This window comes from Equus caballus, chromosome 4 (genome assembly GCF_041296265.1).
Source record: "Equus caballus isolate H_3958 breed thoroughbred chromosome 4, TB-T2T, whole genome shotgun sequence".
NCBI lineage: Eukaryota > Metazoa > Chordata > Mammalia > Perissodactyla > Equidae > Equus > Equus caballus.
This window is the reverse complement of record NC_091687.1, coordinates 67201204-67215665: the sequence shown is the minus strand read 5'-3', so window position 1 is coordinate 67215665 and position 14462 is coordinate 67201204. Positions and strand designations below refer to the sequence as shown.

The 14462-nt window shown below is 44.9% G+C and overlaps 1 protein-coding gene across 1 annotated transcript in view; it reads right to left on the bottom strand.

Moving 5' to 3' along the window:
• Positions 1-1497: 1497 nt before the first annotated feature.
• Positions 1498-14462, bottom strand: part of FKBP9 (FKBP prolyl isomerase 9) — a 40161-nt gene continuing 27196 nt past the window's right edge. Inside the window, exons 7-10 of the mRNA XM_023639491.2 lie at positions 12430-12616; positions 6547-6692; positions 5017-5180; positions 1498-2898 (exon numbers count right to left, since the gene is read on the bottom strand). Of these exons, the coding sequence (XP_023495259.2) occupies positions 2722-2898; positions 5017-5180; positions 6547-6692; positions 12430-12616 (674 nt within the window). The 3' untranslated portion in view covers positions 1498-2721. The remainder of the gene's footprint in view (positions 2899-5016; positions 5181-6546; positions 6693-12429; positions 12617-14462) is intronic.

The window sequence follows — 14462 nt, the reverse complement described above, 5'->3', positions numbered from 1 at the left end:
TTATTCAGCCAACCTGTCTTTACCACTGTAGAAAACAGCTAGTGAAGAAATTCAAACAGGACCAACTAAAAATCTGTTGTAAGGGGGCTGGCCCGGTGGCGCAGTGGTTGGGTTTGTGCACTCTGCTTTGGCAGCCTGGGGTTTGCCAGTTCAGATCCTGGGCGCAGACCTAGCACTGCTCATCAAGCCACGTTGTGGCGGCATCCCACATGGAAGAGCTAGAAGGACTTACGACTAGGACATACAACTATGTACTGGGGCTTGGGGGAGAAGAAATTCTTAAAAAGAGGAAGATTGGTAACAGATGTTAGCTCAGGGCCAAGCTTCCACACACACACACACACACACACACACAATCTGCTGTAGGGAATAAGCACAAAGTTTTACCTTCATGACAGTATGTGAGGATAATGAAGCTTACAGGCCAAATGCATTCCAAAGGGCAACTCAGTTTAGCAAGATTATTACCCTAACTAGCGCACTTAAGGAATCCTGTTACGTGAAAATCCAAGCGCCTGTGTGCTGGTCGAAGAGGGTGAAGGAGCATTAGTGACCACAGCAGCAGCAGCCAGGAAGGCCATGGGCATCTCCTTTGCCACCCAAAGCACACTGAGTCCCTGAAGTTGCTTCTGCAGAGAGTAAACAATAACATTCGCTTTTAAAAGACAATTATATATATATATATATTTCCCCCTACATATGTGCTAGTTATTCTCCATTTGCTCCCAGCCCAATCCCTACCAGAGCCATTCTCCACCTTTCTCTGAACCCCAAAAGGCAGACCTCTGAGAACACCAGCCCCTGAGCTCCTTTCCCTCTGGCTTTGGACTGGGTTCAGCTGGACGCCAGTGACAGGACAGAGAGGATGGGGGGGTTTCCTCCCTCGCTCCTCCTCTGCCACAGTTCTGGCAGTGGCTGTGTCCCTCCACGACTCCCACCAGGCCGCCCCGTCCGGGTTCCCCTTGACCCTTCAGGCCCAGGGGTGGAACAGCCTCTTACTGTTGCTGGCCAACAGCTGTCATGGGTATCTCGACATCCTTACTGGGTCCCGGAGCCCTGCCCACACCTCTGTAAACAGCCCTTTCATAGCTTCTCTTCACAAGTCTCATGAGGTGTTTCCTGTCAGGACCGTGACTGATACACACCCACACACTCTCCTTCCAATTGGATGCAATGCGGTCACACAGAATTTTTTTTTTTCTTTTTGCTTTTTCTCCCCAAATCCCCCCAGTATACAGTTGTATATTTTAGTTGTGGCTCCTCCTAGTTGTAGTATGTGGGATGCCACCTCAACGTGGCCTGATGAGTGGTGCCATGTCCACACCCAGGATTCGAACCAGAGAAACCCTGGGCCGCTGAAGCGGAGGGCGCGAACTTAACCACTCGGCCGTGGGACCGGCCCCAAGTCCCACGGAATTTTTATCAAAGGGATTCTGACCACATGGTGTATTCTCATGGGATCCTCTCAGCCTTTAAATAAAACACCACAAAACCAGATGACATAATTCAATATTTTATACATAGATCAGTTTTCCAACATTTATTCCATTGAATGAGTGCACGGCATTTTCATGAACTATCTCAGGGCTACATCAGTACAAAATAGTTTAAATTAGTAAAATAAAGCAGTTTCAAAAGGAAAATCATTGGTTACTTCAGAGTGAGTGCCACCACCACTTGGGGACAGGGGACATAAAGCAGCAAGGTAATTACTGCATAAGGTGGGGACAGACCAGCAGGTACAGTGTCCTTGTTATCCCAAGGAGAGAGAGGCCCCTGGCCTTCAGCGCACCTCCCTCTCCAGGACACGAACGAGCAGCAGAGGAATGTCACCCTGTTTATGCTCATCAGTTAGAACGCCACTTCCGTCTCGGCCACAGTGAGATGCTCCAGCTTGGCTTAGCCACCAGCCCTGTGCGTATCTAGCTGATCAAAGGATTCAGGGTGGGAAAAGTGCGCTACAGGGTAGAGTGATGGGACTAAGACAGAGTGAAGCAGGTAATCTTACACGCCAAACACAGAATCAAGGTCTCTACTCATGGTCCAAGATGCCTTTCGTTTGGTCCACTGGTTTTCTTTTTAACCTCCTAAGTTACTTGGCCAATGGGAGGACCACAACTCGGTGGGGTGTGATGAACTCGAGAAACACAGGTGTGTGTATGTGTGTGTACGTGTGGGTGTGTGTTTGAGCGTAGGGGGAAGACGGAGGCTGGGCATCATCGAAGCCTATACAGGCTGCTGAGAAAAGCGTTCTGGGGCTTTCTGGGAATCCTTGCCCTATGTCTTTTCTGCCCTTCTGGAGAACACTTTTAGCACACCAGAAAGTTAAAAAAAAAAAAAAAATTTAATCCTCTTTATGTAGACATCCTAGACACTTTCTCTTCTGTTCCCTCCAAGATGTATATAACCTCTGGATGACACTATTTTCCTTTAATAGTAAAACTGCCCAGAAGGCTCACAAAACAGTGGTGGGCAATGCAGCCTTTTAAATACTCTACACAGCCCATGCTAAGGCGCCCTGCACCGATTTTCTTTAACATCACTGCCATTCAGCCTAAAATTCTCCCCACGTGTATCGACCCACCCCTGACGTATGCCCCAGGTGCCATGTGACCCATCTACTACTTGCTGATGTTTCAGCTTCTGAGAGACCCTCACGCCATCACTGCAAATCATGCCACGACAGGGGGCTTGGTGTCACACAATTGGCTCATGTCAGGGTTAGAGTTCGTCATGTTTGGCTTCCTGGTCTTTGAGTTTAAACTCCTCAGCCGTGACCTTCCCATCTCCATTCCGGTCCTGGTTGGTGAACATATTCTTCACAATCATCTCAGCGTCAAAACCAGGAGCGAGTTTCCCTTTGCCGGATGCCACCTGGGCGTGAATGTACTCTGAGAACTGGAGACAAGGGGGACAGGACAGGCCATGAGATACAGAAGCTGAGAACGTGAGGCCAGGGCCTGAAACAGAGTGGCCCAAGGGTGATGGGGCTGGAATTTGAGTCTGAGCTGACAAAACAGACAAAATCTTAGGAGCTACATGACCTGGGTTTTCTTCTCCAGAGGCACATTAAAAAAGCCCTGACTAAATGACTCCAGGAGCCCTTAGGTTCCAGGCAGCCAGAATACAGCAGCCATTGGACCATCTCTTCTCCTCAAGTCAACACTTACTTCCCCACCAAAGCTGACCCGTAACCACCCCAGCCTCTGGGAACACGGCTGCCTGCAATTATTCATTCATTCATTCATTCATGCAATAAAAACTTATTGTCTACTGTGTGCTGAGAGTCATCCTAGACCCTAGAGATACATCAATAAACAAACAAAACATGCTGCCCTTTTAAATCTAGCATACTCTAGTGAGAAAGATACACACTTAAAAATGAACATAAAAAATAAGTAAATTACATATTAACTTAAAAAGTGAAATGCTCCAGAAAAATGAAAAAGTAGAGCGAAGTAAGGAAGATCAAGAGTACATGTAGGTGGGGAAGCAGGTTGAAGCATCAATCCAGTGGTCAGAGGACAGCCCCAGTGACAAAGGGAGCCTTGTGCAAAGGCCTGAATGAAGAGAGTGACCTGGCCAAAAAGTTATCTAGGGGAAGTGTCTTCTGAGCAGAGAAGAGCTGGTGCAAAGGCCCAGGGTGGATGCATGACTGGGGGTTCACAGAACGTCAAGGGGACAGCTGTTGCAGAGGAGGTTACAGTGAGCTGCCCATGGAGGGCCTTTGTGGGGCTTTTATGGGCCACTGTCAAAACTCTGGAAATAGGGGGGCCTTTGCAGGGTTCTGTGACGAACCAGGCCATGATCTGACTTATGTTTTAGAAGGATCATTCTGGCTGCTGTGAGGGGCAAGGGTGAAAGCAGGAAGATCTTGATAGAGGTCCCAGCAAGAGATGGCAGGCGCTGAACTAAGATGCAGTAGAGTGGAGGTGGTGTGAAGAGGTCAAGTTCTGGATGTATTTTCAAGATAGAGCTAGAGTGATTTCCTGATAGATTTACTATGGCCTATGAGAGAAAGAGAAGAAAGATTGCTGAGTGCTCTCACCTGAGCAACTGGAAGGCTAGTGTGGCCATTGAACGAGATGGGGAGGGCTCTGGGTGAAGCAAGTTCGGTGACGGGAGAGGATGTCAGGGGTTCAACAAATGAAGGTGTCAAGCAGGCAGGTGAGTATATGAGCATGAAGTGGAGAAAGAAGACCGGATCGGAGCTACAAATTTGGAGGTTATCAGGATATAGATGGTAAAGCCATGGGACTGGAGGAAACCACCAAGTGAGTCACATAAAGGTGGAGAAGAGAACAAGTTCAGGACTTAGCCTGGGGCACTCCAACATGAAAGAGCAGAGAGAAGACACCTGAGAAGGAGCTATAGTGAGGTAGAAGGAACATCAAGAAAATGCGGTGTTCTGGAAGCCAGGGAAAGAAGACTTCATGCAAAGGAGTCAGCTGTGTTGAAACAAGAGAATGAGGACTGACTGTTGGATTCAGCAACACGAAAGGCTCTGGTCGCCTTGGCAAGACCAGGTTCAGAGATGTGGAGGGATAAAAACCTGACAGGAGTGGGTTTAAAAGAGAATGGGAGGAGAGGAATTGGAGGTAGGGAGGACAGACAATTCTTTTGAAGTTTTTGCTGTAAAGGGAGCAAAGAAATAAATGAAATGGAAAGATGCATCAAGAGAAGGAAAAATAATAGCCTGTTTTTACGCTAATGAGAACAATCTGGCAGCTGGAGAAAAGCTGATGATGTAAGAGAGGCAGGGCAGAAGGCTGGAGGGACATCCTTGAACAAACAGAGGTGGAACACATGGAGAGCTGCACGTCACCACGGGTGTGAGAGGAAGAGGACTCTGTATGTAAAGTGCTTCGTCCATGAGTGTGTAGGTTATCATCATCACAAGAAAAAAGCACAGCTGCCCTCCTCACTCTGAGAAGGCTCTGCATCCAGAATGGGTCCTCCAGCCCAAGGAGGCTCCCTGAGCTCCTTCGGTCCCACTTTCCTTCAACAGTCAGTTACCTCTTCGAGGAGGACTTCTCCATCACCATCCTTGTCGATTTCTTCGAAGAGGTTGGCCGACACCTCGCCGTTCCATATGAACATGTACCCCTCGGGGAGGCCCGCCACGAGCTCCAGCAGCTCGATGTCAAACACCAGCACGGCGCTGCCAGGCACTTCTCCGTCTGCCTCACCGACAGGGGAGGAGGCAGTGTTAGCGCCAAGGACAGCGGGCAAGCCCGTCTCAACCTCCTTCCCCCAGCCCGGGTTCCAGCTGCCTCAAGGATGGCAGACATTTCTTATGAAAGCAAAAAAGTCAGCATCGGCAAGTGGTTTTTCCAAACTGTAGACAGTGACCATTAGTGAGTCATGAAATCAGTTTAGAGGGTGGTGACTAGCATTGTTTTTAAATTAAGGAACAGAATAAAATAGATCAGAGTACACTGCACATAGAAAGGATAGGTATTATTTTATGAAACTTGAGTTTCAACTTAATATATAAAACTACGTACGTATATATGTATAAATTGTACGTTTATGTGTAATACAGATTGAGAGAGAAAATGTATTTCTTACTGGGTGCCTTGGTAAAAAAAGCTTGAAAGCCACTAATAAAGACTACAGTGGTAGACCTTTTGAATAAAACTAACAGCAGAACTTAAAGAATAATACGGTATGCCTTAAAAATCACGATCTGAGATATGACTATAAACACAAACTTGAAAACAGTATATACTATGTGAATAAATATATAAAGTGTAATTTGTATTATTTAAAATTATTATTACATATTATGTAAATTATATATTATAATTATTTATTCTCTATCAGAGGAGCATGGTCTTATAGGATACACAACCTATTTTTTAAAATGTCTCTTCTCGGATTGGTGGGAGTAGCAGAGAGTATTTTTACAATTATTTAAAAATTGTGAAAAAGAGAAAATCGATCCAAAGTGCCTATCATTTTCACAAGTGAACATTCCTATCTCCTCCATCTCCAGACAGCAGGAGCATAAAAAACCTGAAAAAGAAGGGGCCCCCAAATGCCCACGGGAAGGAATCATTCTGGCCGAAGTCATGAAGTAAACCATCTAAGAGCCAAGACGGCGAGGTAGAGCCAGTATTTCCAGAACTCGACACCAATCTCTTCCGAGAGGAAACCTCCTTGGATAGCTTACAAGGTCAGGAGAAGCGAAAAGCAAGGGCCTGCAGCATTCCAGCGTCCCAGGAAACATTCCGGAAGGAAGCACTTGGCCTCGCTAGAGAAATTGCCTGGAAAGCTCCCTCAGGGACATTTCCCACACTTGGGTTTGAAGATCCAAGGTTTATTTCATGGTAACCTCTGCCTTCTCAAGGAAGCGTGGGGTTAACACTGAACTCACAGCGGTCTTCAAACAAAAACACTAAATACTTAAAAAAATTAAAACCACAGATTCTTTGGGTTTAAAACGGAAGCAGCATATTGTGGTTTTAAATACAGCACCCCAAAAACCACAAATTCAGACGGTGAACGTGCCCCAAACACCCTTTAACACTGTCGCTTACTCACCCACGCCGGCCTCCCCATAGCCCAGGTGGGGTGGAATGATCACCGTCCGTTTCTCTCCAACGCACATCTCTCTGAGACCCATATCCATTCCCAACACGACTTGTCCAAACCCCAAAACAATATTATACGTTTTGCCTAAATTCCACCTGAAAACAAAACAGAAGAGGCCCTGGTTAGGTCGCCGACCCATTGGTACTTGAGAGTGTTCTCATGAGAATACATTGCTTCCCTGGCATGCCACTGCACTGCCAAAGATACAGAGCCCCATCTAGCCAGGAGGAAACGTCAGACAACCCACAGTGAGGGGTATTTCGCAAAACAACCAGCCTGAAATCTTCAAGTGTGTCAAGGTAAAAATCGAGTGAAGAATTCCAGAGCGTTGGAACATATGGGAATGGGATCCTTTTTTTTTTTTTGAGGACAATTAGCCCTGAGCTAACTATTGCCAATCCTCTTTTTGCTGAGGAAGACTGGCCCTGAGCTAACATCCATGCCCATCGTCCTCTACTTTATACGTGGGACGCCTACCACAGCATAGGTGTGCCAAGCGGTGCCATGTCTGCATCCGGGATCCGAACCGGCGAACCCTGGGCCGCTGAGAAGCAGAACGTGTGAACTTAACCGCTGCACCACCGGGCCAGGCCCCAGAATGGGATCCTTTTGCCATAAAAGACCTCACAGGAACATTTGGCAGAACTTAAGTGGGGTCTGAGGATCAAAAGGTAGTAAAGCATCCAGTGTTAACTTCCTGATTTTAATGTATGTATTGAGTTATGTAGGAAAATGTCTGTGTTTGTGGGAAATGCACAGGGGTGATGCGACACAATGGTGGCAACCTACTCGCAACGGTTTAGGGGAAAAAATGTTCTTCGTACTGCTCTGGCCATTTTTCTCTAAGTTTTAGTCAGTGTTCTAGTCAGGAATTTTCATGAGAATTTTTAAAATATATAAAGTAGTTAAAATTTAAAACTCTGGCAGGGGAAAGGGGGGGTGGGGGGAGGGCACAAAGGGTGAAGGGGTGCATCTACAACATGACTAACAATAATGTACAACTGAAATTTCCCAAGGTTGTAAACTATCATAATCTTAATAAAAAGTTAAAAACAAATTTTAAACTCTGGGTTTTAGATTCAGCAAGACCTGAGTTTGAATTCTGGTTCTGCCACTTAATTTCACCCTGGGAAAGGTAATCTCTCAGTTTCCTCATCTATAAAATGGAGATAATAATAGCTATTGCACAGGGAATGGTCTAAATAGTAAATAATACATTATGCTTGGCACAGCAAAGAGGACGCACAAAGAGCTCAATAAATGCATGCCTTGAGGGTGTAAAGTGCTGGTGTCTGTAACAGTCTATGACTCTAGAAAGATAACTGCGAGTTTAACTTGGGCCATGGTTTTAATTATCCTTTTTTTTTAAGTTGAAGTATAATTGAGACACAGTATTATTTTAGTTTCAGGTGTTCAACATAATGATTCAACATTTGTATACACTGCAAAATGATCACCACAAAAAAGTCTAGATACCATCTGTCACCAAACAAAATGAATACAATATTATTGACTACATTCTCTGTGCTGTACATTACATCCTCATGACTTATTTATTTTACTACCTAAAGTTCATACTTTTTAATCCCCTTCACCCATTTTGCCCCCCACCCCCCGACAACTCTCCTTCCCTCTGGTAATCACTAATCTATTCTCTGTATCTATGAGTCTGGGTTTTGTTTTGTTTGTTTGTTTTGTTTTTTAGATTCCACATAAAAGTGAAATTAAGAGGTATTTATTTTTCTCTGATTTATTTCACTTAGCATAATACCTTCAAGGTCCATCCATCTGGTTGAAATGGCAAGATTTCACTCTTTTTATAGCTGAGTAGTATTTCTTGTGTATGTATGTGTGTGGGTGTGTATGTATATATATATATATATATATATATACACATATATATCCATTCATCTATCAATGGACATTTAGGTTATTTCCATATCTTGGTTATTGTAAATAATGCTGCAACGAACATAGGAATGCATATATCTTTTCGATTAGTGTTTTCATTTTCTTTGGATAGATATCCAGCAGTGGAATTTGCTAGATCATATGGTAGCTCTATTTTTAATTTTTTGAGGAACCTCCATACCGTTTTCCATAGTGGCTGCACCAATTTATATTCCCACCAACAGTGCACAAGGGTTCTCTTTTGTCCACATTCTCACCTTGTTATTTCTTGTCTTTTTGATAATAATAGCCATTCAGACAGGTGTGACGTGATATCTCATTGTGGTTTTGATTTGCATTTCTCTGATGATTAGTGATGTTGAGCATCTTTTCATGTGCCTGTTTGCCATTTGTGTGTTTTCTTTGCAATAATGTCTATTCAGATCCTCTGACCATTTTTAAATCAGATTTTTTTTGTTATTGAGTTATATGAGTTCTTACATATTTTGGATATTAACCTCTTTATCAGACATATGATTTGCAAATATCTTCTCCCATTCAGCAGGCTGTCTTTTCATTTTGTTGATGGTCTCTTTTGCTGTGCAGAAGGTTTTTAGTTTGCTGTAGTCCCATTTGTTTATTTTTGCTTTTGTTTCCCTTGCCTTTGGATCAGATCCAAAAATCATTGCTAAAGCTGATGTCAAGGAGCTCACAGCCTATGCTTTCTTCTAGTTTTATGGTTTCAGGTCTTACATTCAAGTCTTAAATCCGTTTTGAGTTAGTTTTTGTATACGGTGTAAGATAGTGGTCCAGTTTCATTCTTTTGCACGTGGCTGTCCAGTTTTCCCAACACCATTTATTAAGAGACTATCCTTTCTCCACTGTATATTCTTCCCTCCTTTGTTGTAAACTAATTGACCATATCTGTGTGGGTTTATCTGTGGGCTCTATGCTGTTCCATTGATCTAATGCGTCTGTTTATATGCCAACACCATAATGTTTTGATTACCATAGCTTTGTAGTATATCGTGAAATCAGGGAGCGTGATGCCTCCAGCTTTGTTCTTTCTCCAGATTGCTTTGGCTATTCAGGGTCTTTGTGGTTCCAAGTTTTAATTATCCTTGATGCCCATGGTCCCCAGAGAATCCAGATAAATAAGAGCTGGCTCTATCACCTCAGTCACTACTGAAAGCAAATCTATTTCCAAACCTATGGCATTCCTACCACTTTCTGAAGGCAAACAATGGGAATGCTCCTCAACGCCGAGGAACAAGAGCCTCCCCGATATCTTGGAGCCCCTTGATGCCCACCACCAGGTGGTGACAACATGGAAGGGACAGCCCCTTTGGGTCACATCCCCTTCTCAGGCTTCCCAGCCTCCCTTGGGTGCAGAGTTGCTGCCTCTTTCTCTCTTCAAGCTGGTTCCCAGGGCCAGGCTGATTCTCTGGGGCTAGCAAATCAAAACAGGACGGCATTTGTCCTACCTAGGACGAAACCAAAACAAAGCCAATTCTGGCACTGGAGGCCTTGGCTGAAGGCCTGCGAGAGGGCATGTCCCCAGTCCCATCCCACACACAATCCCTCCTTTGTCAGCACCACAGAGGTGCCCTCCCACTGCCTTTCTCCAAGGACCATGGGGATCTCCCATGGGACTACTCGGTTTCCAAGTCTTACAGAATATTCAAGAACTCATTTAGTTATCAAATAATGAATGTTCATTCTTCCCCTCTGAGGGCAGTTGGAACACACATTAAGAAAATCCTCCAAGCAAACAATTTGTTTTCATGTGTCAACCCTGAAAACCCCACTGATTCTTTTTCCTCAGGTTATCCTTTTATTTTTATTTTTATTTTTTGCCAGTTTTTCTCTCAGACATTCACCTCATTCCTTCTGGGCATTCCCAGCTTCCCATTCATCACAGGCTTCCTGCTTCCTGCCTGCGGGCTGCCCTCTCTGACTCTCCGAGCCTGTTCCCCTCTACCCTCTCAGCCTTCAGGAACCAGCGCCCATAGCAGCACCTGCCTTGTTGTTTATAGAGCCCACGTGGGGCTTGGAGCGGGACCAGGTCCCACCTTCCAGAAGGGGCTCCTCTCCCCAACACAGGTAGGCAGATGCCCGCCACTCTTCCCACTATCTCATTATTCTGAAGCTTACACCCAGAAGAGACCAGCAGAGACAGCTGGACACTGCTCTTCCATGTAGATTTCCGGATAATACAAATGACTCTCTTGATACAGAATGTAGTCTCTGATCAGAGGAAGGAGAATCACATGGCTCCTGGGCATTCTGCAACAATACTGCGAATCCACCAAACACATCAGAAGGCAGGAAGACCGATTCTCTACTCGAGAAGCATATCCTGAACTCACTGAGAAGGAATTCCTTTGTTCATTTCCCACCCTCACTTCCCCTTTCCACAGCGCTAAGAGCACCAGATAAGAGTAGGAACATGAGCAAGAGCAATGACAGCAAGCCCTGGACCTCACAGACTGTTCTAACCTTGTGGACCATTTTCACACGCATAGACTCACTTGATCCACCAAACAGCTATAAGCTAGGCTTATTCCCTGCCGCCCTCCATGGGCTTCCAACACAGACGCAAGGAGGTCTGCTGTAAGCCAGGTCCCTGTAAATCTGAACTCCAGAAGCTAGTATGTTATTTCATTGATTATATCATGCATATTTTTTCACATTGTAACATCTCTGTAATTGGGATATATTTTATAATTGACAGCACACCATTATTTTTTTGGCAATATTTTTACTTTCTTAGAGATACAGAAAATGATGCTTCTAACAATCAACACAACACATTTTAGATTTGCTGAAGTACGCTAAACGCATTAGTATACAGGGTCTCGGGGCACCAGAGAGAATGCTCTGAAGAGTATGTCCCTAGGGCTCTCTCTCCCCCTGTGCCTGGCTCTCTCCGACCACACTCTGTCACCTGAAGCTGGAAGGCAGAGGGACGGGTGGGAGGGAGAGAAGGCCCTCCCCATCTAGAATAAACACAGCAGCGCATACGTATTTATACGAAGCCCTTTTTTCTCCCCAAGACCAAACTTAGGACTCCAAGTCAGGCTCAATACAAAAAAAGGATGTACTTACGTGGAGATGTAAAGAAAGGCTGAAAATGTTTCTTTCTCAGAGAAGAGAATATAGTATTAACATACAGATACACTGAAGAATCACATACCCAAGAAGCAAAGCTCTTTTTATCTGCATGATGTTAGTTTATACTGTTGATTCCTATTAACACATTTTCAGATTCATCTCAATCAACCAATATTTACAAAATGCTCCCTTTGTGCTTTGCTTTGGGCTGGGTGTAAGGAATAAAAATGTGAATAAACATGCTGGGTGCCCCTAAGGTATTCAGACCAGCGACAGAGATAGAAACAAACTAAATAACTACAAGGCAGGTATACGTCAAACATTATGAGGCAACAGAAGTGGGAGCAGTTGACCCTTCCTAGGAATTAAGGAAAGAGTCTGAGAAAAGCAAGGACATTTAAGCCAGGCTAGAAGTTGGCCAGAAGGAAGGGTGTAAGCAGTTCACATCCTGCCCCACTGTACACGGCAGCCCTGGAAGGCGGAAGGTGGGCCCCAGCAGAAGATGAGACTGGCGAGGCAGAATGGAGCTGACGAGAGCACCTGATGCGCCAGACTGTGGAATGTGAACTTTATCTGTGGGTTAATTTTTAAAGACAGCAGTTATAAGATGAGACCTGTTTTTCAGAAAGACAACTGCATAGGAGCAAGGAGAGACTGTTCATAGGGAACTCTTCGGAAAATGCACCTGAGTATGATGTAGGCTTGAGCTACGCGGGGGGAAGGCACGGACAGAAAGCTCTCAACCAGTATCTGCTGAAAATGAGAATGGTGGGGACACATGACAGCTCTCCGCCAGGCCCACCCCCGCACCGTCCCGGCGGCCCTTACGTGGAATCCAGCAGGGTCCCATCCAGAAGCGAGGCGTTGTAGTGATACTTGAGGTAGTCCCCCTTCTTACTCAGCACCGAGCAGTCAGGGGGCTTGTAGCGGGAGGTGATGCTGATGGAGTCTGAGGGGTTGTGGAAGTCGATCACGTGGATGTCAAACACCAGCACAGCCGAGCCAGGGATATTCCCTATAGCACGGACAAGGGAAATGAATGAGTGACCCCTCCAACCAGCAGCACATGTGTCCCCCAATACCACAAGGTACCTCCTCACAGACCCCAGCGAGGAACACGGGACCCAGCTGTGAAATCCTAGAGAATACTGGGAGAACGGAGCTGGAAGGGCTGTTAGAACTGCCCAAACCCTCATTTCATGGATGGGGAAACTGAGGCAAGATTTGTGCAGGGTCACACAACCAGCTAGGAGCACAGTTTGGACTACAATTCAAGATGTGAGTTATGCTCCATGGAATCATTGAGCCTGAAAGATTTACGGCTCAGCTGGTCACAGATAACGAAACTAAAGCTCAGCCAAATTGAGGCTCACCCCGCTCCTACCAGAAGTTAGAGGTAAGATGAGAAAATCAGCTTAGATGAAAATCACTCCAGCCCCATCACTGGGCAAGAGAAACACAACTAAGAGAATCGTCATAGGAAAAAACACCTAGGCAAACAGGCCCATATACACCCCTCGTGACATAGTGTGCCTAACAGTTCATAACGTGCTTTTACAACACATCCTCCGTTTGACACAAAATTATTAATATACTTTTTTTCATTATCTCAACTTTTGAAAACATCGCCTCACATCTGAATAATGTTTTACAGTTTAAAAAAGTATTTTTCACATACATGCTCTCCTTAAATCTCTGCAGCAACCTTGGGGTAAGCATTTCCATAAGTCCAGGACTAGCAGATGCTCCATGAATTTTATGACAGCCTCTCAGGGGGCTGGGGAGGTGGGGACACCTTAAACACATGCATCAGTTGATAAATATACCCTCAGATAATTTCAGAAAAGTTTAAAGGTGAAAATTTTGTAAAGGGTGTTACTTAGAATCAAGGATATATTAACACTTTCATTGGCAGTTTAGAGACAAGAAACCAACTCAGATATGATATAACTTGTTGAAGAAACAACACAGGAGCCAGCCTGGTGGCATAGTGGTTAAATTCGCACACTCCACTTCGGTGGCCCAGGATATGCCAGTTCAGATCCTGGGCATAGACCTGCACACCACTTATCAAGCCATGCTGTGGTGGCATCCCACATAGAAGAACTAGAAGGACTTACAACTAGGATATACAACTATGTACTGGGGTTTTGGGGAGGAAAAAAAAAGAGGAAGATTGCAACAGATGTTAACTCAGGGCCAATCTTCCTCACCAACAAAAAAAAAGCATAAAAAAATAAAAAGAAATAATACAGCTATAGACAGAATTCAGATAGAGATATGTGAACACCAATAGCTCCTCCCCACCCATGCTCCGCCCATGTACTTTTCTGTGTCTGTTTCTTGGTTGCTCTCTAACACACACACACACACATGCACACACACTCTTAATGGATGCACTCTTCTAAGTGCCTTATATGTATTAATTTATTTAATTCTCATTATAATCCCATATTCACAATCTACAGATGAATAAACTGAGGCACAGATTTGGGGGCCTGCACAAAGCTACTAAGGTAGTAATTAGAGAAGTTTGTTCTTTCATAGCAGAACTCAGGTGCCTGATATTCACTTGTGATGGGAAATTACCGATGTGAGTGGTAACAGGGTGTAGGTGCCTTCCCACAGGAGCCAGTTATTGCAGACTGCCAGAGAAGGTTGCTCAAGAAGGTTGCTCAGAACCAGGGCTAAGGGCAGCTCGACAGGGGAAACCAGCACACACTAACAGGGACGAGTGGCTGCAAGGCCAGAATAGTGTTTTCTCAACCTTGGTTATCCATTAAAATCAACTGGGAATGAACCTTGGAAACATTATGCTAAGTGAAAGAAGCCAGACACAAAATCATACTGCATGATTCCAC